Source organism: Pangasianodon hypophthalmus, chromosome 9 (assembly GCF_027358585.1).
Source record: "Pangasianodon hypophthalmus isolate fPanHyp1 chromosome 9, fPanHyp1.pri, whole genome shotgun sequence".
NCBI lineage: Eukaryota > Metazoa > Chordata > Actinopteri > Siluriformes > Pangasiidae > Pangasianodon > Pangasianodon hypophthalmus.
In genome coordinates, this window is record NC_069718.1 from 5,313,882 (window position 1) to 5,340,356 (window position 26,475).

General features: G+C 39.2%; 2 protein-coding genes across 4 annotated transcripts in view; one reads left to right on the forward strand and one right to left on the reverse strand.

The window, feature by feature from the left end:
- thrap3b (thyroid hormone receptor associated protein 3b) overlaps positions 1–16,913 on the forward strand; it is a 26,983-nt gene extending 10,070 nt beyond the window's left edge. For both annotated transcript variants that reach the window (XM_026947358.3, XM_053236759.1), the window contains exons 2-11: positions 1,930–2,082; positions 4,925–5,692; positions 8,392–8,991; positions 9,102–9,277; positions 9,477–9,588; positions 10,266–10,341; positions 12,389–12,549; positions 13,716–13,998; positions 15,196–15,342; positions 15,424–16,913. In XM_026947358.3, coding sequence (XP_026803159.3) covers positions 1,930–2,082; positions 4,925–5,692; positions 8,392–8,991; positions 9,102–9,277; positions 9,477–9,588; positions 10,266–10,341; positions 12,389–12,549; positions 13,716–13,998; positions 15,196–15,342; positions 15,424–15,678 — 2,731 coding nt within the window. In that variant the 3' untranslated portion in view covers positions 15,679–16,913. The remainder of the gene's footprint in view (positions 1–1,929; positions 2,083–4,924; positions 5,693–8,391; positions 8,992–9,101; positions 9,278–9,476; positions 9,589–10,265; positions 10,342–12,388; positions 12,550–13,715; positions 13,999–15,195; positions 15,343–15,423) is intronic.
- Positions 16,914–17,721: 808 nt separating this feature from the next.
- Positions 17,722–26,317, reverse strand: eva1bb (eva-1 homolog Bb (C. elegans)). Of its 2 annotated transcripts, XM_034307235.2 has the most exons (4): positions 26,148–26,317; positions 20,871–20,911; positions 20,383–20,537; positions 17,722–19,370 (listed from the first exon to the last, which is right to left on the reverse strand). In XM_034307235.2, the coding sequence occupies exons 3-4, from the start codon at positions 20,447–20,449 to the stop codon at positions 18,949–18,951; spliced, it is 489 nt and encodes a 162-aa protein (XP_034163126.1). In that variant the 5' UTR covers positions 20,450–20,537; positions 20,871–20,911; positions 26,148–26,317; the 3' UTR covers positions 17,722–18,948. The 2 variants fall into 2 exon arrangements, with proteins under 2 accessions (XP_034163126.1, XP_026803198.1); XM_026947397.3 differs by lacking the exon at positions 20,871–20,911 and having other exon boundaries at positions 26,148–26,309.
- Positions 26,318–26,475: the final 158 nt, after the last annotated feature.

Genomic DNA, 26,475 nt, shown 5'->3' on the forward strand with positions numbered 1-26,475 from the left:
CGATATGTAAACATCTTTTATGTGAAATATCTTATTCAGGTCAGCACTAAATAAACAATAACATGCATTTTATATGATCCTCTTACTTTGGTAAAATAATAAACATTTTGCAGATTCTGAAAGGGGGATGTAAACTTTTGACCTCAACTGTATAAATAAATAAATTTAAGATAAATCTATCATAAATACAATCGGGTCTCTTTATACAGAAACATTTCCTGTTTTGAACCCAATTCCTGTCTTTTGAATGTTGATCCGATCTAATAAAAAAAAAAATTTCTTTGATATCCGACCCACCATTTTACGCAGGTATCGGCCCGATATCGACTCGGCGCCGTTTTTAATTATTTCGTATATAAATACATCAAAACTTGTAGTTTAACTATTTTATATATTTTCTCCCTCAAGTCCAGGGATTAACTTGTTTTAAATTACATAAATTACACTAAGTCTTATAAATAATAAGTGACATTTATATTAATATTTATTTCAGTAAAAAAAATATTTCATGGAATATTTATTTAATTAGTGTTTGTATACTTTTGTTTATTTAAATGCAGAAATAATTGTCTTCACTTGCGCTTAAAATGCTTTTTTTTTTTTTTCACCTCATGTGTTTAGGAGGTTTTTCTCAGCTTTCAAAAAAGCGTGAAAACTCGCTCTGTTTATTTTCCCTGACCGACGGAAAACTCTTAGACTTAATAGATTTATTAAACCTCTTTTATGGGATTTTCTAAATCCATGATAATAATCATTGGTCTTGAATAACTGTATCGTTGTTCACGGTAAAGACTAGCTAACTGAGGCTGGCGTGATATAACGATATTATCGTCTTTCCATGATACTACACCTACGAGATATCCAGTGTTTATGCGTCCCTTAACATCTGTTAGCTGTGTATATTTAGGGACACCACTGAAACATTTTCTGAAAATGATGGTGGGAAAAAAAACGTTTCTCGGAGCATTTCATATTTACAGCTGAATTATTCCTGTAATAGATCGTGACGTGGAGTGTCCTGATGTCATCGTCTTTAAAAATGTCCCCCATACTCTGTCCGCCTAGTTACTCTTTTGTCACGTTAACATCAAGGACATCGTGTGGATTTTCTGCGGTGTGTCCTGAGGAGATCTGATGAGGTTAATTAGCTTTTAGGTCGTCAATCTGGCGTGTTTGAGTTTCGGGAATATCTGACGTGGGGGAGGAGATAACCAGGATGGGATAAAGATTAACTCCTGTTAGAAGATTAGACTTCGGTTCTCATCGATCTGTTCAGAGTGTACAAACTCTGAGTTTAAAAAGTTAAAAAAAAAAAAAAAAAAAGACGTATTTGTTGACGTTTGATGTGTAAATATTGTCTTGTTTGTTTTAGCGTGCTAGATGAGCAAATCCTTCTCCTGTTTGTATCTTTTTTTTTTTTTAACAAATTAAAGTCTCAGGGAATATAGTGTAGGCTAATATTTATCTATATGGGATAGCTGAGCGCTATCAGCCTTGTGATTCGTAACGGGGTAAGCGGAACCATTATTAGCCCCGCCCACTTTGCATTAGTACATATAAACTTTGGAAAGTCTACAGTTATTCAGATTTTGTTATGCTGATTCTTTTTACACAAGAAAAACATTAACCTTTTTACAAGATAATAATGGCATTAACTTCTCTGAGATTTAAAAGAATTAATAACCTAAATGTAACTCGCTATTAAGACTTGCATTAAATTGCGTGTTTATAATCTATGTCTCAAAGTCACGGTGCATTAGCACGGTGGGTGTATTAGCATAACGTAGTTCCGACTGAAATTATGCATATCTAAATAAAGCTAACCATCAGCATAAAAACCCCCTGAGGTGTCCGAGTGTTAGTCTTCTCTCTCTCTACCCCTCTCTGTCTCTCTATTGCTGAACTCTGCTTTTTGTTTTTCCCTGCTAGTTTTGAAGAAGACGTGATTCCCAAAATGTCCAAGGCACCGAATTCTCCTTCTCACTCTCGGTCCAGATCGAGGTCTCGATCCCGTTCGAGGTCGTATTCGCGATCTCGCTCCAGCAGCCGCTCGCGCTCGAGGTCCAGGAAGCATCGCTACAGGTAACAAATCGTCATCCTGTCTGTGGTTAGTCCTGAACGGCACCGGTGATGATCTTGCAGAACTTTTTATACATTAATTCTTCTCTGAAATCAAACCCGAACACAGAACTCTGTACAGAGAAACATTTCAGACGGGTTCAGTTTGTCCAGTCACTTCACAAATTACTGAATCATCACCTGCAGTTACTGTTACATGGAGTTACCTCCGAAAAATACGGAACATGATTAAATTATCCATTGAATTCATTGAAACTGTTAACTCGCACTAACCTCACGTTATACACCAGCGCTTTTGGTTGCCTGGAAACCTGACTGACTAGCCTAATTTGGCAGGACAGCAGTTTACAGCACTGAGGTGTGTCACACCACTGTTTAAAGCACGTTACACTTAAACATACATTGTTTACTCACTTGGCAACTAGGCAACTGTGAATAAAAACACAAAATCTGCTTGTCCTGGGCACCTGGGCTACTGATTTGTCCATCCCTGCTCACTCGATGCCTTTTTCCTACTAAAACAACATACGATTTGAAACAACAAATATTTTTAATGTGCACAATAGCACAGGTTTATTTAAAAAAAAAAAAAAAATGTATTTTTGATAGACTTCAAAGCACTATTGTAAGTCGCTCTGGATGAAGGCGTCTGCCAAATGTTTTCTGCCTCCATAAGCTGTCCATGCTTAAACTCCCTAATATCATAGTAATGTTCAAGGTTCAAGGTTCTTTATTCGTCACATACATTACATACATGTGATGTATTAATGTAGTGAAATGTTTTTCCTTAGTGCCTCGTCCCACAGTGCAACTGCGATACATAAAACAGAATATAATAAAAGCCGAATATGATGAAAGAATATAATGAATAAAATAGAAAAATAAAATAGAATAGACACTATTAGACAAAATATAGATGTTATATGAGATAATGCATCTAAAATGTGTCAAATCCCATAAGTGGACATTTAACTGTTAAAAAAAAGACAAATTAACAATAAGTTTTGAACTGTGAATGTTGTGGAATCGTATTGGGACGTGGACATTTTGTCCGTACAGCCCCATGATGCTCCTGCGCTGGTGAACTATGTGACCTTTAATAAGTGCACAACTTTTTCTCTGTCTGTCTTTTTTCCTCATTTGTTTGTGTTGTCGAGGAGTTGCCAAGTTGCGCCGTTGCTTAGAGAGCTTTCTTTTGACGATTTTCTAACGAGAAAATTCCACCAGTAGTTTTTTTTTTTTTTTTTTTTTAAACTCTGAGTTGGTGTAAATTTTGCTGCCACAGGTTTACTGATTATATTTAACAGGGAAGTGCTGATTATGGAAAAAGAAGCACAAACCTTTGTCTCAAGTTTCTTCCACTTTTGAAGAAAATTTTTATTTAGTATGTGCTGAACGTATGTGTGTGTGTTTAAGTGTTGAAGCTTGCATGGTGCAGTAGAACAGAAGCTTTAAGTGATATTATGTCGGAGCTTAAATGGAGAGAAACAGTGTAGTTGTATACTGCCCCCAAGTGGTAAATGACACAACTTGCCCCCTCCTAGTGCTTGGAGGTTTTTTTACACCAGCCTCTTTGCTTATTAATTACAGATTTGCCTAATTACTAAATAAACTGCCAACATTCCTAATGTGCCTGATTAAATTTTTGCTTATTCAGTTCAGTACTATTTAATTTCAATTTATGTACAAGTCTCACAATGGACAAGCAGCTTTACAGAAATCCGGATGTAGATTTAGATCGCTAATGAGCAAAACAGAGGTGACAACAGCGAGGAAAACCTCAGCGAGGAGCCAGACTCGAAAGTGAACCTTCCTTGCCTGGGTGATATTGGATAGTTCGAATTTAAGTCGTTACTATTCCTCAGCTGTATACTATAAAATCAGACAATACTGAGTGAGTTGAAAGGATGTTCATTTTAAGCGTAAAGGTCTGTTTTTGGCAAGTACAATCATTAGGGTATCTACATGGTACCATCCACAGCAATCTCAAAGCTGTCCATGTGGGGCCATCCTCTGCGGCAGTGAGTGATTCTCAAGTGAGGGAAGCTCCAAGAAGAAGTAGAGTGTCGGGATGGGCCATGCAGGTCCAGGAGGCCGAGGGCGACAGGATCAGACATCGGCATCCCTTCAGGCAACAGGACTAATGTGTATATTGAGAGAGCAAGAAAGGGAGAGAGAAAACAGATTATTAGGTATACTCTTGCCTTGTAGTGTTTTATATGGGGGTAGATTGTGATCAGAATGCAAATGCAGAATGGAGACTCTGGACAGGTCTAGTTATGTCAGCATAACTAAAAGAGAGAGCCAGAAGATAACACGGGCATTAGGGCACACTGGGAAATAAAGCGTCCTATCACTCCGCCATCACCATGCCCACATCTGCCTCTTTATCTAAGAGAAATGCTATTATCAAAAAGCGTGACTAAATAAATTGATTTTCAGCCTAGACTTAAAGAGCGAGACTGTGTCTGAGTCCTGATCACTAACTGGAACGCTGTTTCGTAATGGGGAGCTGTGTAGGAAAAAGCTCTGCCCTTGCTGTAGTCTTCATTATTCTAGGTGCTAATAAAAAGCCTGCACCTTTTAATCGCAGAAGGTATACCAGATTATAGTAGACCAAAAGGTCACTCAGGTAATGGGCTAAGAATGGCTAAGACTGTTCAGTGCTTTATAGGCCATTAGTTGTATCTAATTCTTACTAACCTGCCTGATTGCCACATTAATTTACTAATAACTCATGGAATTATCATACAAATTTGCTTTCTTATCACTCCCATTGTCTCTCTCCTTCCAGCTCTTGCTCATAAAAACGTTTACCAGTTTGTCTTCTCTTTTTCTTCCCTAGCTCTAGATCTCGCTCCCGTTCCCATAGTCGTGACAGAAACTACCCTTCGAGAGATTTTCAGAGCAATCGGGGGTACACTCGTGGTTTCCGTGGCTACCGGAGACCCTTCTATCACAACCGTGGCCGGGGTCGTGGTTATTATCCACGCGGCTACCACAGAGGAGGTGGTGGTGGTGGTGGTTCTTACGGTTACCGCTCCAACAACTGGCACGGAGGCCACCGTGACCAGCAGCAATCCCATGAGCACCACAGCCCCAAAAGGGGACGCTCTCGCTCCCGCACACCCCGCAAGCGCTCTAGGAGCCGCAGCCGCTCCCATTATTCCGGCAAATCCTCTTCCCGATCTCGTCACTCTAGCTCATCTTCGCGATCCCCGTCTCCGCGACGCCGCAGCTCTGGAAAAGCTCCGTCTAAGGATTCAAAGAGTAAGACCTCACCAAACGAAGGAAAAGGCAATAGCAAAGAAGCAGAGCCCAAACCTTCTGTACCCATTCCTGAGGAGCCACCGAGCAAATGGGAGAGCATGAGTGACTACACCACCAGTCCTAAAGCCTCTAATCCAGAGCCAACCGCTCCGGTAGGGACCCAACCTGAGGTTAAAGTGTCCCTTTCTGGAGCTACAGGTAATGGTGCCTCTGTTTGGAGAAGCATTAGTGTTCCTGAAACCAAGAGTCCTCCAAAGCCAACAGCGTCAACTGGTTTTGGCTTCTTCTCAAAGGAAGACATGAAGGCAGGAGAGAAAGCGGCCATTACCACAGCATTCAAAAAGTACGTCATGTCACTGTGTTTGAGAATTGCAGTCCTCTTTAATTTAAACCAACATCCGTCTCTTTTGTTTCTCTCGCACAGTATTTGATTTATAATCACTCTTTCAAATGTGTTTAGTCTGTGCACAGCAAACAAAGCTCCTTGGAAGAAAAAAGGTTAAAATGGAAGTCAACTCATTTCAAACGCAAATAAAATGCCAAATCTTGCTGGCTGTTGCCCTGTGCAATGAGGTTGTTTGCAATCCCATAATTTAGGAGATAAAGCTTAGCTGATGTAAGTATATTTCCTAAAACGAGTCCTGGTCAGTCATGTCTGCTGTGGTGCAGTTTTTAGTGCTCAATGTTTGCTTGTGATAAGTTTAAATTTCTTTTTAGTAAATATATTAGAGTAGCTACATTGTAGAGCTGAGCGATAATCAAATTATGTATCTGCAGTTTTATTTAAGATTTTTTATTTCATGTGTAAATGTTCAACAAGATGAATTCCTCTCATGCAAAAACAGACTTGGATTTCAAAAGGAGATTGTAAATTGTCAAAGAATTATCGAGGAATATACAGAACTATCTTCTGTGAGCAGTAGGGAAGGAGGCTCGAGGACAACTAGAGCAAGGAATTAGGAGGATGAAGCTTAAACTAGGAAGCTGGAGGATTAATGAATTAGATCAAGGAACTAAGGCTATGTTTACACGACAACAGTGTAGTCAAAAACTGAAAAGTTTTTCCTCTTGCGTTTTCAAAACGATTCGCGTTTACACATATCTGCAATAACGGCCAAAAACGCTGTATTACGTATGCCAGGCCAGTAGTTGGCGCTGTCACCTTGTTAGTTGGTTGTAATATTGGTGAAGTAAATCCACACTTTCCTGAAGAAGCGTTAGCAAACTCTTGAGCAGCAACAACGCTACCATTTTTATAATGAAAAATGTACTCCGCCATTGTTGTGTATGTTTGTTCGCGCTTAATGCCTTTACAGTAGACACGTACTGCGCGTGTCTACATACCTAACACGTACTACGCACGCGCATGACGTCATCGTTTTCAAAGATTCCCGTATCGGGTTTTTACATGGAGACGATAACGGCGGCGTTTTCAAAAACTTGCACTTTGAAACCCGTTTTCAAAAATATGTGTTTTCATTCCCCAAAATGCCGTCGTTGTGTAAACGAACAGGCAAAACGCATAAAAAGTTTCCCGTTTTTGGCTGAAAACGTTGTCGTGTAAACGGCCCCTAACAAGATTATAGAGCTTGCCCTAGGAACTAGGAGGATTTAGGAACTAGAAAGATCAAGGAATTGTAACCTAGACAGGAACTCAAGCAAAAGAATAGGAGGATTAAGGAACTCAAGCTAGGAACCTGAAGAACTAAGCAACAGGAGCAAGGAAATAGAAGAACAAAAGCTGAGGATTAGGAAGATATTAGTTACTATTTTGTTCGATATAAGGCTCTTGATTCGGTATGTCGTTTTTATCAAACAGTACATTTAACACTACATAATAAAGTCATAAAATACTGCTTATATTATGTAAAGTGTAATAATATTTAAACTTGATCAAGCCCAAACTTAATCAAATTTCCTTTGAACTTTCTCTTAATCAGGAGAGGCTACAGGAATTTAAAAAAAACCACACTTATCCTAAGCACTGCTTTTTTCATGAGTGTACTAGTCGATTGACGATATTATCAGGGATTTCAGCTATCGCGATGGCTTATCAGCTTTAGGAGCGACAAAAATAAAGTGCTGTATTTCATAATGTGTTTCCTTTTCTCCTATTTTGTATCCAATACAAATCTTAATAACCTGCTGTCTGAATTCAGTACTTTCTCTGTATCTTAGTTCCCCTTATCCGTGCTGCCAGACAGATAAAGTCGTGAACGTCTTTTTTTTATTTCAATTTCATAATGAGTTTAGTTACAGCTAATAACTTATGTTTACTTACAGTCCCACCTTCAGATTTACAGCATTCCTGACCTTGTTCATGGGCAATAAATTAAAAAAAAAAAAAAAAAGAATAAGGCAACAGCGAATGTTAGCGATTGCAGCTACAGCCGAGATAGTAACCAGCTTCTAGTATACTTTTTGCTATAATGTCATAACATGCGGTAGGTCTGGCCACGCCCCCTTCTCTCCCCCCTTCAGAGCTACAGGCGATGCTTTCGTCAATCTGCAATATTTAAGAGACGTGATAGAACAATGACATCGCAGCTAGCTAACAGCTGATTGGGGAAAAGCCCAGTGCTTCAGACACGCCCCCTTGTGAGGCCAGTACACCAGTAACAGCTTATCTATGTTTAATTTCATTATGTTCTGATGCACAGCTTTTGTTTCGTTACGCTGCTAAGAGTCAGAACAGATCACACACACACACTGTCATTGTAAAGTTTCAGCTGTTATGCTTTTATAATGATGACTGTTTTAATGAATTGAAACCCGCGCTCTTAGGCACATATTCAGACAGTGCTTATTTTTGCTGTGCTGAAACTGTATCGTGTCAGATTTGAATTATTCGTATCGTTACACATCTACTTGGAACCTATTGCAGTACAGCTGTTGTCAAGGTGTTTTGTTCAAATACAGCTCGTAATGTTTTTCCTTATCGCTCAGCTCTACTATAGTTTCAGTTCTTTAAAGACTCAGGATTTTAACATTCTTTTAAACAGGGAAATGTGTGGAAGAATCACTCTTAATCATTTACTACAGGTTTCTGGCAGAGAAGAAAAAACCCTCATCTGACTGGGATGACAATCAGGACGAAGAGCCGAATACCAGCGATGCTGAAAAGGAGAAGAGTAACCGAAAACAAAAAGGAATTTTCGAACTGGATCCGGTTTATGTTGAGTCAAAGGCCGAGAAAGGACTTCCGTTTCTGGGCGAGGAGGAAGAGGAGTACTCGAAGAGCCTGAGAGAGAGAAAAACCGAGGAGGAACCCAAGTACAAGGCCAAGCCCACTCTGTCTGCGAGGGAGCTGTTTGAGGAGCGTTTTGGGAAGTGGGATGATGACTACGTGTCCAACAAAGATTCGTCGCAACGGGAGGAAGAAATGGAGGAGGAAGAACACGTGATGGAAGAGCTTTACCGAAGCCGAAAGCAGGCAGCACGCAAAGAAGAGAAGGCTGCCAAGAAGAAGGAGAAGAAGAAGAACCGTGTGAGTCCAGCATCTCCTTCACCGCCCAGAAGCACAGAGCGTAGCAAGCCCCTGTTCCCTTCAGCCAGGGAGTCGTCACCTCCCGCCAGATCCGCTAAGAAGAAAGAGCCTGAATTTAATTTTAGCCTGAAAGCATTTAACGATGACGCAGAGAGGTAATTAACGACAAAAATCGCTGTTTACTGAACAGTTAATCTCATTAGCATTGTATGATGTCTTTGATATATCTGCATGTTGTTTTTTTGTTTTTCCTCCTCCTTCTCAGCTCATCTGGTGCTTTAGCCAAAGAAAGACGTTTGTCTCAGGATCTAATATACCCTGTTAAGAAAGAGCATGAGGAGTTTCGCTCCATTTTCCAGCACATTCAGGCTGCTCAGCTTCGCCGCAGCCCGTCAGAGCTGTTTGCTCAACACATAGTCACCATCGTCCATCACATCAAAGGTAACGCCTTAATCCTAAACAGCTTATCTTTTTTTAGACAGCTCTGTTCTTGTTGTGGTATTATCTTGCTCCTGATGGTCTGGAGTTCCTCAGGGTTCCGTGTTGGGCCCGTTTTCATGTGCGTATTAATGAATTAATTTCTGTTTTTTTTTTACACGATGTAAGGATTTTTTTTTTTTTTCCCTCTTCTTGTTTTTAGCTCAGCACTTTCGCTCGTCTGGGATGTCTCTGAATGAGCGATTCGGCATGTACCAAAGAAAAGCCGCACAGATGGAAATGATGAGGCAAAGAAAGAGTCCTGAGATCCACAGGTATTACCACATCACCAGATTTACGCTGATGAATTCTCAGAAGTCAGATGATTAATTTTCTATAACAGCAGCTCCAACTGTAATTCAAATCACAGGTTCATTTTAACGCGCTCCTTCTAATACGTTATTGTTTCTATAGTAACCAATTAAAAAGGGACTTGTATGGCAGACGCCCCACATAGTCCAAGACTAAGAATTATTTAGCAGATTAAAAAAAGAAAACGTGCTGTTATTTACGTTTATTTAACGTTTATGGAAGGAGTCTCCAGTTTCAGTCTGAGTTTCTGGGTAACTTGTTGAAAAAGAGAGGCAGGCGAGGGAGCGACTGTTTATAATACAATAATTGTAACTATAAATGCACAAAAATTGGGCAAATTGCCGTGGTGAAAGAGGAATAAAGCTCTTTGGGATGTGCTGTTATAGGAAAATAATCAACTTCAGGGTGGTAACAGTAACTTCACTTCATTACATCACGCTGTTGTTGATTATTTTCCTACAACAGCATGATAACAAGAATTTTACTCCGTTATTAATTAGCCTAGACTTGCTCAGCTATTGATTTTTGGCTTCTTTAATTGAACATAACAGTGATGATGGTGAAGGTTAATAATAATGACTGCATACGGGTGAGTTTATTCCTCCGTGTCCTCACGTTTTGTCTGTTTCTGTCTCCGCAGGAGAATTGATGTGTCTCCCAGTGCTTTTAAGAAACACGCTCGTCTGTTTGAGGATATGGAAGAGAGCGACTACAAGGTGACCGAGCGTTTTCAAAAATCTGAAATTCCAGCCCAGTTTGTGTGCCAGCTGAAAGAGCAATGTGCTTTCTCCCCCCACTCCCCACCCCCCTTTAAAGGAGGTGCAATAAATCTAAATACACAAGAACCCGAGTACCTCTCGTATACACGTTACGCCCTCCTCCCCCCCAGCAGCTTTTCTGATATGATTATTCTGTGGGTACGTTCATGCCCAAACAAAAAGGCTAATCAAAATGGAAGTGACTATTGAGATGGTCTTGTCCAAGCCTTTCAGTGGACATCTAAACAAAAGCCATAGTAAGTATTTTCTCCTTGGAAGTGCATTTGAACACGTGGGGCTCTGTACTAATCATCATGGGGAAAGCATGGAGCATGCTGCTTTCCCATGAGATCTGTGCGCTGTTCTGTTATTGCCATTTTGTTAAGAAAAATAAATAAATAAAGGGCACTTTTTCAGTCAGAGAACTACATTCATATAATGTTCTTTATCACGATGTATTTTAGTGCCATTGATTTTATAAATGTTCAGGTTTATTCTTCTGCTGCTCGGGTCTTTTTAATATCAAACAGGAAAAGAGAAGATAAAATTGTTAGACCTGCCCACCTGTGCTTTTAGAGATCTGTAATCTTTCAGAGTTTTATTTTTAAAGGTTGGCTAGAAATGAACAGTAACCTTTATTTCCTTGTCCCATGTTTAGTTGATGTCGCGTCTTCAGTTTTGCACTGGAGCTAACACTTACTGGAAGCTTTTAGCTTTATAAAAACAGTTGTTACGTTTCTGAGCGTAGCTTGATAGCCCTAATATACATGTAATATAGTTCGAGTTTAATTATTATGTTTTGTTTTTTTTATATATACAGCGTATTTGTGCTATTTTATGAAACTATAAGTCTTCCGAAGGCGAGAATCTACTGATATATGTACGTAGATTATAGCGGTGTAATAATCCGATTGAATGAAATTAATCTATGTGACAGTCTTAAATTGGTTATTATTGAAACAGGACGAACAACTGGTGTATAAAAAAATTTTAATTTTTAACTGATGTGTAAATAATTTATAACAGGCTAGCAAGGTGATTTGCCCGTAACGCTGATACAATTTTAACAATAGACATTCTCACAATCTTTTGAAATAGTCGCAAATTGATGTTAGATTCCTAAACAAAGTTGGTCACAAATTGATGGGCGGATACTGAATCGTAGCAGATTGAGTGATATCATCAAATATCAAATTGTTACCTTATGAATCGAGTGGAAGCCGGAGCTTTAGTAGTTTACACAGAAATCATCTTTAAAGTGAGGAAGTGTGCTTCTCTTGCTAGTTAGCTACTTTATCCTCTTAACTCCAGTGCAGAACTTCCCTAAACATGAGCCCTTGACTGTTCGGCTACATTTGGGGAAAGATGAGAACTGTGTTCATTTTTCCAAAATGCTTATTTAATTGAGTTTATGAAGATAAATATTAGATTCTTTTAAGTCAGCTCTGGAGGATTAAAGATCTCCATTAGCACCATATTACACCATGTTAGAGGCTTATAGACATATTAAACTGTAGGTTATTTCTCTGTGTTAACAGTAGATGGCACACCTCATCTGGATTTTGGTCAAAATTTGGCCTGTCTTGTTGAACTTCTGCTTCACAATATGAAAATTTTCAGCTTGAAAGACTTAATTAATGTGTTTTTTCTATATAATATAATTTTTTTTCTTTAAATGTGGGATTAGACTTAATATTTTACTTTTCTTTGATGTTGACTAAAAGCTGCATTTTTGGCCTGAAACCTGTTGAATGTGTTAATTGTTGTAAAAGTTAATGCTGACCAACCAATACCTGACATGAAATTCCTCATTCTAGTGCTGCTGAGATCTGTACTGATTATTATCTCTTACACTGCTGTAATATGTGCTAAAGGCTTGGTTTTCCTTATGAAGAGGACCGCAGTCCAAGATTAACCTCAGTCAGGATTGAGTGCATATTGTGTTTGTGCGCTGATGTAAGAACGATGTGTATTAATTTTAAAGTGCGTCGCTGTGTCTCCGCAGGATTATGGTAAAAAATATGAAGGAGAGTCAATGGACCTGCGTTTGGATATTGAGCGACGTAAAAAATACCCCAAACGCGAGGGGGGCAAAGGCTCAGCCGGGTCACGCACCCCCAGCCGAGAACTCTCTCCTGACAAATCCTCCAAACACAAGAAGTCAAAGTAAGTCCTTCAGACGGATAACAGTGTACACGCGCCAGATTTTAAACATATCACCTGATTACTTTGAAGATCGTTTTTTAAATCACGCCTCACACACGCGTCATCATGGTGTAGTTTGTTAAACCACAAATAACGCTGAACCATTTCTCTTATTGTATTGGACTGATTGAAATTACTGCTGAAAGTTACAAACTGTTTTAAATAAATGAATATATTTTATAAAAGAGGAGATTGAACAGAAAATGATGCTCCAGTAGAAAGGATGGAGTGTGCTGTTATAGGAAACTAATCAACAACATGAAGTAGAGTTACTGTTACCACCCTGAAGTTGATTATTTTCCAATAACAGCACATCCTGCAGTGTTTTATATTGCTTATACCACAGCAATTTGCCAGCTATTACAGATTTTTATTTATTAAAGAACAATGTCATACTTTTAACCATTTATCATTAAGTTACATTTAATGTTGTGGATCGTTTGTGAAATGACTTAGTTGCTTTTCTTTTCTTCTTTAAAGTTAATAAGACAAAAAAACCTCAGTTTATCAAGTTACTGAGAAAGTGCAAAGCATACATCTCCTTGGAGTGAAAAAAACTTACTGACACTGGAGACTCCTTCCATAAATAATAAACATCTCTTCATAGAAAATGTCACCATATCAAGAATTACACATTTTTCCATTTTTAAATACCAGCCTTTTTTTTTTTTTTTTTAAAGACTCTGTTTATTATAAGCATTAGCTTGTGTGGAGCGTCTGCTGTACACGTCCCTGTGAATGATCTGTTACTATAGAAACGATAACGTATTAGAAAGAGTGCCTTAATAGAAACCTGTGATTTGAATCACATCTGGAACAGCTGTCAGAACTGCTGTTATACAGAACTGATCAGATTTGAGAATTAAAGCCGCGTTGAACAGTATAGTGCAATATATTGAAGAACCAGATTGATATCCGTGTGAGGATCTGACAAGTTGGTCTTCTAATTCTCCTAGTTAATTTAACTAGCTAGTTAAAGCTATCTAGTCCTATTTCATTAGCTCTCTAGCTGTGAGTGTTTCGCTGCCACTGTTTTAATGACAGTTTGGCCATCAGGCCTGTTACTTCCACAGTTCAGTCTGAAATAAATGACACTGATGTGTGTGTTGGTTTTTCTGTAATTAAAGGAAAAGCAAGAAGAAGCGTGAGCGTTCTCCTTCCTCCTCGTCCTCCTCTTCCTCTCCCTCACCCCATGCGTACCGATCCAGAGAGTACCACGGCGAGGAGATGGAGCATATGGAGAAAGGGGGCTTCGATAAGTCCCGCCTGGGGCCGCGAGAGTACCCCCGGGACTATGAGGGGGGCCACATGGAGAGAGGAGGCTACGAGAGAGGAAGAGGAGGGTACGAGCGCGGAGGATTCGACCGAACGGGATACGATAGAGGACGCGGGGGATACGACAGGGGATTTGTAAGTCCTACTGTCAGTTTTGACATGATGATGAAGAGATGATGAAATGTTTCTGTCTTAAAATATTGAAATCAGTGAAACCTTACATGTTCTAGTATACAAAAAAAAAACATTTGAAGTAATGCAAGGTTTGTGCTTTTGTGCGATTCTCGGCCCAATTTTGCTGTCAAAAATCACACAATAATTCATAACAGAAATCTTATGACGCATGATGTGACGTAGGGCTGGGCGATATGACAATATAATATCAATAGCGTGGTAAATTATGTCACAGTGCGCATTTCTGAGATATCTTAGAGCTTTTTATTAAGTGAAATAAATACCTGATTACAAACTGACTGGAAGCAGCTGATGTGATAAAATTTTGTACTTCATCTTTAAAATTGTAAAAAAAAATTTAATAAAAACTTTTTTTGGTGTTAGTTTTTTTCTCTTTATTTTTTTAAATGTTCTTTTTTTAAATATAAAAAATAAATACATTTATTATGTATTTGTTTATTTTTATTAATAAAAACAATTATTCTTATTATTTATAACATTTTTTAATGCAGCACTACTGTGTTGCTGGAAGTTTATGAGCAAAGCTATGTATCGTGATCCTTATCATGTATCGTAGAAATATCTTCCGGTATTGTGATGTGATATTTTTGTCATATCGGCCCAGCCCTAATGTGACGTGTCATTGCGACTAATCCGAGTGCGAGCAGTGCTAAGATGCTGGTCACAAGTCCACCAGTAGGAGGACGATAAAACTCGCAGGACAGCAACAACGGCAAAATTTAAACATCCTAATGGAATGGAAAAAATCTCCTTATTACATAAAGCTCACTTTGAAGAAGACTTCTGTTTTCTGCACGAGCGGATTTGCAGATGCAGAGCGTAGAAATTTTTTTTTTTTTCTTTTCTAAGACAGGTCTATCTTTAGAGAATCTTTATCGTGTAATCTGACAAGGGGAACACACGTTATCACACGTTATCAGACGGTCTGTTGTAGAATTCAACCAAGATTATATTGGGATACGTGATGTACAGTGTGAGAAGTAATAATCTTAAGTTTGCTGAAATCTCGCAGTCTAAATGCAGCTTAAAGGAGCCTTTTATCTGGCAGTGTGACGCAGGACAGGAGTTAGAGATGATGATGGCTGAAACGCTTCTCTTTTGTAAATAAAAGAAGTAAAATGACCTTTTGGTTTGCAGCCTAGAATGAGAGGTAGGGGATGGAACAGGGGGAATTACCCCAACAACAATAACAATGGAAACCCCGCTAACATGGGCGGCCCAGTGCGCCCGCAGGAGGAGGAGTGGGACCCTGAATACACCCCTAAAAGCAGGAAGTACTACCAGGTACTTAGAGTTTCCACACACCTGATTTAGAGTTTCAGCCTTCATTTTATATGATCTTCATCTTTCGATGTCTCTGTGCAGCACGATGACCGTGACCGTGAGGGAGAGATGAAGTGGGCGGACGGGCGCGGTCGTGGGCGGGGCATGTACCCGCGCAGCAGAGGCTCCTTCACCGTGCGCAGAGGTGCTGGCGCCGGCGGTAGCAGCGGCAGCCCCAAGTGGACCCACGACATGTTCCAGGGAGCCACGGAGGAGGGAGAGCTGCCTGACGACGGACCTGAGCACGGCCTCAAAGACGACGAAAAAGCAGCTGAGGGCGCCGCCTCTAAACCCTAGACCACACCCACTCATCTTTCTGTGTGTTTTTTTTTTTGTTTTGTGTTTTTTAAATATTAGTTAATTCACTACTGCAGTCCCCAAACGCAGGTGTGTTGTTCAGATGGAGTGTGCAGCGCTGTTCTGCCGAGCCACTCTGTTTATTCAGTCTCGCAATTAGAACAAAATTCCTTCTGTTTACTTTTTAGTTTGAATATGTATTTTTTTTTTTTACTCTGTAATTTTAGACGTAGCAGCTCCAGTCCACTTAAGTCTAACTGGAATTAATCCTGCTGTCTGTGTGTACATGGCATTTTTGTTTTTTTTCTTCATTTTTCTTTTTATAATGTGCAATGGAGATGCGCACTTGTGCCTTAGAGACGGGAACTGCAGTGAAGTGGAACTCTCTTATGGTTTTGTGGGTTTTTTTTTTTTTGTTTGTTTGTTTTTTTTTTTTTTATAAAAACTTGCTCACTCTGTCTATTCTCTTTTTCCCTTCTTTCTGTCTCACAGCCTCTTTCCTCCTCCATCTTTCTCGGTGTGTACCGAGACGTGGGTGTGTGTTGTACAGATCTCAGACTTTATTTTAACTCGTCTTGTCCATCCTGTTGACGTAAATCGCCGAGCTGCTTCCCCTCTGGAACGGTTCCACTGTGTATTTTTAATGATCCGTGATTAATAAGTCATCAAGAGAGTTAAATCTGTAGTGGGATTACTTTCAGTCGTACCCTGAATTGTTTTTTTTTTTTTTTTTTTTTTAATTGTATTCACTGTTGCTTTGTAAATGACAAACGAGATGATTGTAATGGCTTATAGATTTTTTTTTTTAAACATATGTAATATTAAAAAAAAAAAAAAAATTTAGTCAAGACCCCAACAGGTTTTAGTCAGTAAAAAAAAAATGGAGTTTTGTGTGTCAGCAGAAGGGAATTGTGGGAAAATGAAACACGGTCTTTGTATGCAAAAACACAGCTAAATGATTTTAGACGGACAGCGAGCACACTTTAGCTGCTACACAGTTTGTATAATTATAGATCTCCTCGTAATTCAGTGATCTGAGCGTAATGAGCCATAATAATCGTAGTAGATCTGTGATTGAAAGACGTTTTCAGCTCTGCTTTGTAGACTCTCCTCTACCCTTTTGATTTGCAGTGACACATTTATAAAGCTGTTTTGTTACGTTTATACTGTTCAGGCAATGCTCTCATTTCTGTCTTTCCTCGTTTCCGTTTCAATAAAAATCCCTCTTCGGTTTATTTAAAGAGATGTCTTTGTGTTTGCGGGCGACTTGTTAGACGTGAGGCTGCTGCTCTGCAGCTGGGAGCCATTACACGCTGAATGTCATGGGAACGGGTCAACTCTAATCTCAGCACTTAACACACACATCGATAGCATCTGCAGTAATGCGCTGAGTTGTGACAGCTGGACCGAAGCTGGGCCTCCTCAGCGCCCGTGGGTTTGGGGTTCAAACTGTCAGCTGTGGAATGATACAGCGGAAAAGTGAGATGGATGGAGAGTACTGTTAGTGTCAGTAGTTTGAAAAATCACAAGTGTGGTTTAATTGCAGTATATTTCTTCTGCAGTTCTGTATCATTCGCTGTAGAAAGAGAGAAAATGGCATTTTCTATAACCATACAGACTCCTTTTTGTTTCATTATCGCTAGCTGGCTAATTTTAATTTTTAATTATGCATGCATTAATGCATAAATTGTAATAAAGCAGCAAGATTTTTAGAGTTTTTTAATGAAAAAATGGCATTTAAATTCTAATGAATGATTCTTAAACACTTTATTCTAAAAATCACATTAAATCGTAACTGAATTTAGCAGGGATAAAATAAAAATAAAAATTAAAAAACATTCCTGCTGAAAATATTTGTGTAAAGCAAAGTGTAAAGTTTAAACTTTTAGTAAAAAAAAAAAAAATTACACATTTTTTAAAACTTTGACAAGCGAAATAATAGAAAATTTGAATTTAGGTTATGTTTAACAAATGCAGTGAGTAGGCAGTTTAGCTCTGAACTTACATGCTTTACTTAGAAAAGCTATTGTTTGTTAAAATCTGACTCTTTTTTTTTTTTTTTGTCTATTAGACATTTTGTGTAGAAAGTTCAGACAGAAATGTGCTGTGACTGAACTGCAGGACTGGGAGGAGCAACACTTAATAAAAATCAGGATAATGGTGTAAATCACATTGCAGTGGTTTGGAGGTGATTTACATCTAATATATTTCTAAAAACAGCCTTAAATTAATGTTCTGCGAGTGTGGACGCTGTACAGGAAAGGGTTCAATGGTCCAGTTTAAAAATGGCAGCAGATTGTAGCTCTAAACTCCAATCTTTTTTGGACAAATGGAAGCTTATTGCTTAGTTTTTTTTTTGTTAAACTGGACTTGGACTATTTCTATAAAATTTCCATCTAGGCCAGTGGTGCAGCGTGTAACGTTGCTGTCTCACAGTTTCATGGTCTCTGGTTCGATCCTGAGCTGGAGTTACTCTCTGTGTGGAGTTTCCCATGTTCTTCTTGTGTCCTTGTGGGTTTCTTCCAGGTTCTCCAGTTTCCTCCCAAAAAAAAGTGCCAGTAGCTGGATTGGTGACTCTAAATTGTCCTGTAGTGTGAATAATGTGTGTATTCCTGCCTCGTGCCCGGTATTCCCGGGATACGCTCCGGAAACATCCTGAACCTTACCAGGATAAAGTGCTGATGTGATGAATGAATGAATGAAATGATTGCTAATTAAGCAACAAAATGCAAGAGTACAGAGAATGCCAGAGTGAAAATGAATCGGAGCTCTCTGGCCAATCAGAATGCAGAATTCAACTGTGTTGTGGTGTAAATAACAGCATCATCATCAGCGACACAACACACACAAACTTGTATGTGTCTGCGGTGAAACTTTAGAGCAAATACTTTCTGACATCTGAAATCATTTTAATGTCCCCTAGGGAGGAGAGTTGTTTCTTTAGCTGGTGGGAGAGCGGCGACAGGAAGTGCAGGCCTGAGAAATGAGGGGTGAAGTTTCTGCTTTAGCGTGGGACTGAACAGCACAGGATGCTGACCAAGCTGAAAAGAGCTTCAACTAGGTTTATTTTTAAATTCCACTGAGACATCATAAAATCACTAAGTATATACAGACACTCCAAAACAATGTAGTATAAAAGGTTTATTTCTAAACGTGTACAAAATATGAGACTTTTATCACTGTGTGTCAGTCCCAGTGAAGTGCAAAATACTTGCGATATACAGTATATCATATCAAACGATGTGAAATGCTTCTGGTATAAGTCACTAGCTACTGATAGTGCACCCGTCCGAGTGTACCAGTCCCGGTGACTAGGATATCCGGCTGTCCGTTTCTCCAGATTTCTCTGACGATGCGTTCGCGCTCCTCTAAACGGCGAGCTCTCTCCAGCTCGTCAGCCGAGGAGAACACGTTCACACTGCTGATGGTCCCATTAGACTGGCTCTGCTCGCTGACGGGCGCTACGGTGACATCAGGCACCTCTTCCTCTCCTTCCTCATCGCTCCTGCCCAGTCGTTCCTCCTCGTCTTCCTCGCTGGACTCTTTGAGACGTTTCGTGTCAGGGGAAGCAGGTTTCTTCGCGGCGGTTCTTCTAGGCCTGCAGGCGAAGCCCAGGATGAGGAGCGTCAGGGCCAGGAGCAGACCGAAACACACGCCCAGCATGAAGTACAGCGCAAAGCTCTCCGTGTTCTCTGTGTGGGAGACAACACGACAATTTCAAGCATTAACTTTAAGCCTCCATTTCAACGCAGCTCTGTGTGCTCAGCTCAGTTTCTCTAATTACCACACCCTATAATAATCATTCTTCAACATTTATTCATCAGTGATGTACAACTCATGAACGAATCATTCTTTTGAAATGATTCTTTATAACGAATCAGTTGAATAAGTCCATCTGAAGCAAAACTCTGTGTGGCATCTACATGATGTTAATGTTACTGGTGTTACGAAACACAGTGTAGTCTAACTTACACACTCATCTATTAGCTAGAGTTTTATCTGGTTTTATATTTTGTATATAATAAATAGTATATAATAACAGGGACCTGTATGGAGAGAGTTCCATATAATCTAACTCTAATAATAAACGGAGTAAAAAAAAAAAATTCTTTTAATCAACAAAATAAAAAAATATATTGTTTTGACATTTTTTAAAAATCATTTATGGAAGGAGTCTCCAGTGTCAGTGCTTTGTAACAGGTTTGTGGGTTCTCAGTAATGTGACAAGCTACTTTTTTTTTCTTATTAACCTCGAGAAAAAGTGAGGGAACGACTGTTTATAGCTGCTGTAACATTATAACAAGAACAAACTTGTTTCATGGACGTTCCACAACATTCAAAGTAACTATAAATGGATAAAACTTAGTAATAGTAATAACAGGAATTCAAATTTGATAGTAAAAACTTTGAGACTAAAACATAGTGAATTAAAGTAAAACTTTAAGATAAAGGTTCAAAATAGCCAAAAAAAGAAACTTAATCATTATAATATAACCATATGACATCATGCTAGAAATAAATTATTTATTATACTTTTATACTGATGCATTTCTTTACTGAGCGCCTAATTCCTCACACAAACTGCAGTGCTCTCTCTCTGTCTCTCTGTCTATATATATATATATATATATATATATATATATGTGTGTGTGTGTGTGTGTGTGTGTGTGTGTGTATGTGTGTGTATGTGTGGTGATAACACACCTTTAATGTGAGCGTAGGTGGCCATGCTGTTGCTCAGCAGCTCCATGTCCTTCCTCACAGGATTCATTCTGTCTTCTTCTGTCCCTGTCACTCACACACACACGACCCTCATCACACTTTCTGTTTCTCAGCTCACATCACACACACCTCAGCTCCTGAAACACACACACAGAGAGTGAGAGAGAGAGAGAGAGAGAAAGAGAGAGAGAACGTGTGTATATTAGACATACTGTCAGGTCATAAACACTGATAATACTGTAATTTATCCTTCATCACAGTCTGTTGTGTTTGTGTGTGTGTTTGTGTGTGTGTGTGTGTGTGTGTGTGTGTGTGTATGGGTGGGTGGGTGGGTGGGTGTGTGTTTTTCTGAAAGGATAATTGCTTTAAATTAAATTACAGTGAAGTTTATCGGTTATGGAAAGTGAGACAATTCCTAGTAAGGGAATTCCGGCTCTTTTCAGTGAGTCAGCGCTTTTGAATCAACTCACCAATAAGAGTCGACTCTTTCGGCTCACTGACGTCTGGAAAACTGGAAAAAGGGTTTGTTTTAAAATTATCCATAAAAGATAGTTTTTCTTTGCCTGAATATGGCTGAAATTGTTTCAAAGAATCTTACACTACCTTTTAAACAACTTAATATTACTTTCCACTGGAGTTTACGAAAGAAAATGGCAAACAATGAGAAGATAAACAATGAGAAGATAAACTGTGAGAAGATAACCAGTGAGAAGATAAACAGTGAGAAGATAAACTGTGAGAAGATAAACCCTAAACCCTTAAAAAAAAAAACGCCAAACACTCAGAAGCTAAACACTGAGAGGTTTAACACTCAGATGCTAAACACAGACAAGTTTAACACTCAGAAGCCAAACATTCAGATGCCAAACACTGGGAAACAAAATACTGAGATGCGAAACACTCAGAAGCTGAACACAGAGAATTTAAACACTGAGAAACATTCAAAGTCTAAATACTCAGAAGCTAAACAGTGAGAAGTTTAACACCCAGATGCTAAACACTCAGAAGCCAAATATTCACAAACTAATCTCACATCCATGACTTTAGAGATACTTTAGCACTGAAAAAGAAAGCAGGTGTGAGGAAAGAGGACGTCACTGTGAAGTGGCAGCGCAGGAGTGCGACCATTTCCACCCGTTTACGGACATAATAACAAGAAAATGTGTATTTACCAGGCCACTGGTGTGTGTGTGTGTGTGTGTGTGTGTGCGTGTGTGTGGTAACTCTCCAGCAAAAGAATGCATGTGTGTGTGTGTGGTAAATCTCTAGCAAAAGAACATATGTATGTATGTATGTGTGTGTGTGTTTGTGTGTGTGTGGTAACTCTCCAGCAAAAGAACATTTTTGGGTGTGTGTGTGTGCTCTGACTTGGACTTTTCCATTTTTCCCACAGGAGCAAAACTTTAGCATTCTTCACACACTGTCTGGGAAAATGATAGAATCCCTGATTATGTTACTCTCTCCAAGGGAAAGACAGGAAGTGTGTGTGTGTGTGTGTGTGTGTGTGTGTGTCGGGGGAGGGATAGGAGTAAAACAGGCAACGAATGCCCCACACAGGAAATGACTTCAAAAACACGACTAGTTGAAAGCCACTTCTGAAGCTCTGGAGTTTTTATTAGCTCACTACGAAGTGTTTGTTAGCGGCTGCGTCCCAAACACCCGTTTTTACTCACATTCATGCTAATTAGTAAAGAACATGTGATTTGGGACAGTGAACATGGATACTGTGAGAAATTTAAAGGTGACCTGGGGAAGAGAGGATCTCATAAAAAGTGTTATTTCAGCCTGTTTACATAAAACACACACACACACACACACATATACTTCACAGTTCACATGCTGAAACGTGATATTGACAAGATTCGTTTTTTTTTTGTTTGTTTTTTTACAAGTGACATTTATTTTCACATCTGATTTTTACACACGATTTGATTCATTTTTCACATCAGATTTTTTTAAATGATTCATTTAGTTTCACATTTTCATTTTCATAAGTAATTTTTGCATGATTTTATGATGTGCAGTGCATTATGGGTAATACACATGGTTCCTCAGCCACTAACACCATAATGAATGATAAAAATTAAGTCTATAACAAATAATAATGTCAATAAAATGTCCATTTAAGGTTGTTAGTGGACCTATGGCTATGTTTAGAGTTTATGGTGATGAACTCTTCTCTGGAACACGAGCATTTGGGAACACAGCTGGAGCACGTTTGGGGCACAGCTGGAGCGCGTTTGGGACACGGCCATGGTGACTCTCTGAACCACATGACCCTGACACCCTGGGCCAGAGACAGAGGGGCCATGCTGGTCTCTTCCTGCCCACTTCCTGTTTAAAGACTCATAATGACTGTAGGGTGTAATCTATGAAATGAGACAGAGCCGCCCTCAGCCCTCTGCCCTCCACCCTGATCCCTATCAGCTCAATCAGAACTGTCTGTCTCTCTGTCTGTCTCGCCATCTTACTCTCTGTTTCGCTCACTGTCTGTCTCATTGTCTGTTTCTCTCTCTCTGTCTCACCATCTTTCTGCTTTTCTCTGTCTATCTGTATCTCTCTCTGTCTCCATCTCTCTTTCTGCACCTCTCTCTCTCTGTGGGTTTCACTCTGACTCACACTCTGTCTCTCTCTCTCTCTCTCTCTCTCTCTCTCAGTCAGTCTCCATCTCTCCCTGTAGTACTGTATGTCTCACTCTTTCTCTCTCTCTCTCTCTCTGTAGTACTGTCTGTCTCACTCTGTGTCCAACTCACTCTCTATCTATCTGTCTGTGTCTCTCTCCATCTTACGGTCTCATTGTTTTACTCTCGGTAGCACTCTTTGTCTCCATCTCTCTTGCTCTCTGTATCTCTCACTCTCTCTCTCTGTCTCACTCTATCTGTCTCTCACTCCATCTGTCTTTCTGTCTCTCTCTTTGTCTTCGTTATTTTGCTCTGTCTCACTGTCTATTTCTCTCTCTCTCTCTCTCTCTCTCTCTCTCTCTTTCGTTGTTAAGGAGTTAATTATTGTTGTCGTAACTCTTTCTGCACTGAACACAGTGCGGTTAAACTAAAGTACAAACTGTGAAGCTCTGTTATGCACCAATGCTCCCTAAACACGCACACGCACACACACACACACACACACACACACACACACACACACACACACTCAGGAATGTAATAACAGACCATAGTTAGTATGAGTCAATTTAAGTGAAGTGTTTGTTTAGGAAGGCACAACATCTTAAAATATCTCAATCAGATACCGAACACACACACACACACACACACACACACACGTGTGCACGTTTACCAGCCGTGAATCACTATCACATAGACAAAACACTGCTGACACACACCACTTCCCAACAGCCACTCTGTATCCTGTAACCGTCAACCTGCTACAACCTGCACCACCACCACGTGTGTGTGTGTTTGTGTGTGTGTGTGTGTGTGTGTGTGTGTGTGTTCAGTCACGGATTGATATATTTCAAGATGTCGATAAACATCGCTGTACAGTATATAATGACCATAAAGTCACAGTAAAACCACTGGAAAGAGTTCTGACATCACAGCGCTGTTGGATTCTGGATTGTGATTGGTCAGAAGGAGCTGATTAATTCTCTATAACAGCAGCTCTGACTCCAAATCACAGGTTTATATTAACGTGCTTGTTCTGATACGGTATCGTCGCTATAGTAACAGCTCGTTCACAGGTACAAAAAGATTCTAGCTCATTAAAGTACTTGGATAAAAACATTAAGAACATTAAAAGGGGGAACTGCAGCCAAACAATGTTGCTAAACACCGCTCTATAGAGGTTTTTAACGTATAGCAGGCTCTGATTAAAAATTATTTTAGATTTCGATCGAGGGGATTTCTGCATTTATAAACTGTTGAACAATTTCAGATAAAAATGTGAAAGTTTCCCCAATAACACACAACAATGGATCGTTCCTGAATTTGAATTCCAGCTGCCAGCTGATGATGTCACAAGGGCTTACCAGCAGACAGCCAATCAGCTGTGAGAACACAAATTATAGCCACCTTGTGAAAACTGTTGCTAATGATTTATCTAGCTAGTAGATACAGACAATAATAAAGACGCAGTGACAGTAGAAATGACACAAAATTGTGCAGAATATCAACATTTTCCTCAGATGTGCTGTTAAATGACTAAAAAAAAAAAAAACACTGTAGTTACACTTAGTATCGAACCGAAATCCCGTGGGTTCTGTGATACTGAGGAAATACCAGTGTTGTTTCACAACTCGTGAAAATTTCAGCGTCTGAAGTCATGAGTAAAATGAGCCGTCCATGTGGAATCGTCTGGTGAACACGATGGTAAACACCATCTGAATGGGATTGGTTACAGTGAATCATCTGTTCCCCTACAACACGAGTGTTTTCTACCACAGTGTGTCCGTGAGGAAGGTGAAACTGCTGAACGCAATAAAGCAGGATTACACGCGGACACTGGATTAGAAACAGACAGATATGGAGCTCTGCTACAATTATTAATCAACTGAACGGTTCACGCAGATCAACTTTAAAATGGCTAAATGTTCACACTTTTCCATGTGTAGTTGTGTTTACCGAAAAAAAAAAAAAGATTAAACAGAAAACACTTTTTATTCATTTACAAAGTGCAACAAAATCACACTAGTGATGGTGAAACACACTGGTGTCACTGACCAATCACAACGCTCGGAATGCTTCAACAGGAAGCTAGAATATTACACAAAACTTTTTTTCTCTCTTTCTTTCTTTCATTATTTCATTCTTTCTTTCTTTCTTTCTTTCTTTCTTTCATACTATCTTTATTTTCTTTCTTTTTTCTTTCTTCCTTTCTGTTCTTTTTTCTTCTGTTCTCTTGTTTGTTTCTCTTTCTCATTCTCTTTTTTCCTTTTGTTTGTTCTTCTCTTTCTTCTTCTCTTTCTTTTTTCTTCTGTTCTCATTCTCTGTTCTTTCGTTTGTTTGTTTGTGTTTCTTTCAGTCTCATTCTCTTCTTTTATTTTGATTGTTTCTTTCTTATTTTTTTCATTCTTTTCTTGCATTTTTCTTTCTCATATTCTGTTCTCTTCTGTTCATGTGTTTCTTTTTTATTCTTTTCTCATTCTCTGTTCTCTTCTTTGTTTGTTTATTTTCTTTTCCTTTCTTTCCTTCTTGCTTTCTCATTCTCTGTTCTTCCTTCCTTCCTTCCTTCCTGTCTTTCTAGAGTTTTAGATTGATTTTTACCGTCATGAAATCCTGCTCGCAAAACCATTTACTTATTTTTCTGTCTACAATCTCTCCATCTCTTTTTTTCATTTTAAGATCTTCTATCCCTCCATCCCTTTCAGCTCATTACAAATGCAGTAGTTCTTTAGAAATCTATATTTACACATATTTAATGTGTATTTATTCTTTCTTTTTTCACCCTTTCTCTGCTCACTCTTTATCCCTCTACTTTCTTTTCTCCATCACCTTTCTTTTATTTCTGTTATAAAATTAAGCCTTTCTTAATGTTTTAGAGCTTTTCTAACTTATATTTATAGCTGTCTATAGTAATTCTATACATTAAATACATTATATATAATACATTAAAATGAGAGTTTTAGAATTGTATTTTGAATGAAAACTTTACTTGTTCTTTCACTCATCCTCACTTTCATTTTCAGCTCCTATAATCGAGTTCGTTCCAAATCTGCACTGAGTTACCAGCACTAAAACACAAAACAGCTGAAACACAGGAGCACACACACACACACACACACACACACTCACCTCGTTAAATGAACCATCAGATTCTGAATAAAGATATCTGCTGTGTGAAGCTTCCAAAAGTCCAACAGTCCACCAGCGCAGACAGACAGTGTGTGAACACGATTCGAGTGTGGACCTGAACAGTGTGTGTGTGTGTGTGTGTGTGTGTGTGTGTGTGTGTGTGTGTGTGTGTGTGAGAAAGAGAGAGAGAGAGAGAGAGAGAGGGGAGGAACAGAGGGTCCACTGGGCAGGACAGAGAGGACTCTGAGTCTGGGAGGCGTTTTTCCTTACACACACACACACACACACACACACACACAAACACACACAAACACACACACCTCTCAAC

What these genes read in the sequence shown, in the direction of transcription:
- eva1bb (XM_034307235.2), bottom strand. Translation starts at nt 20,449, where the DNA reads ATGAATCCTGTGAGGAAGGACATGGAGCTGCTGAGCAACAGCATGGCC. An exon ending in CACCTACGCTCACATTAAAG is followed by an intron (nt 19,371 to 20,382) that starts GTGTGTTATCAC and finishes TCTCCCACACAG; the next exon opens with AGAACACGGAGAGCTTTGCG.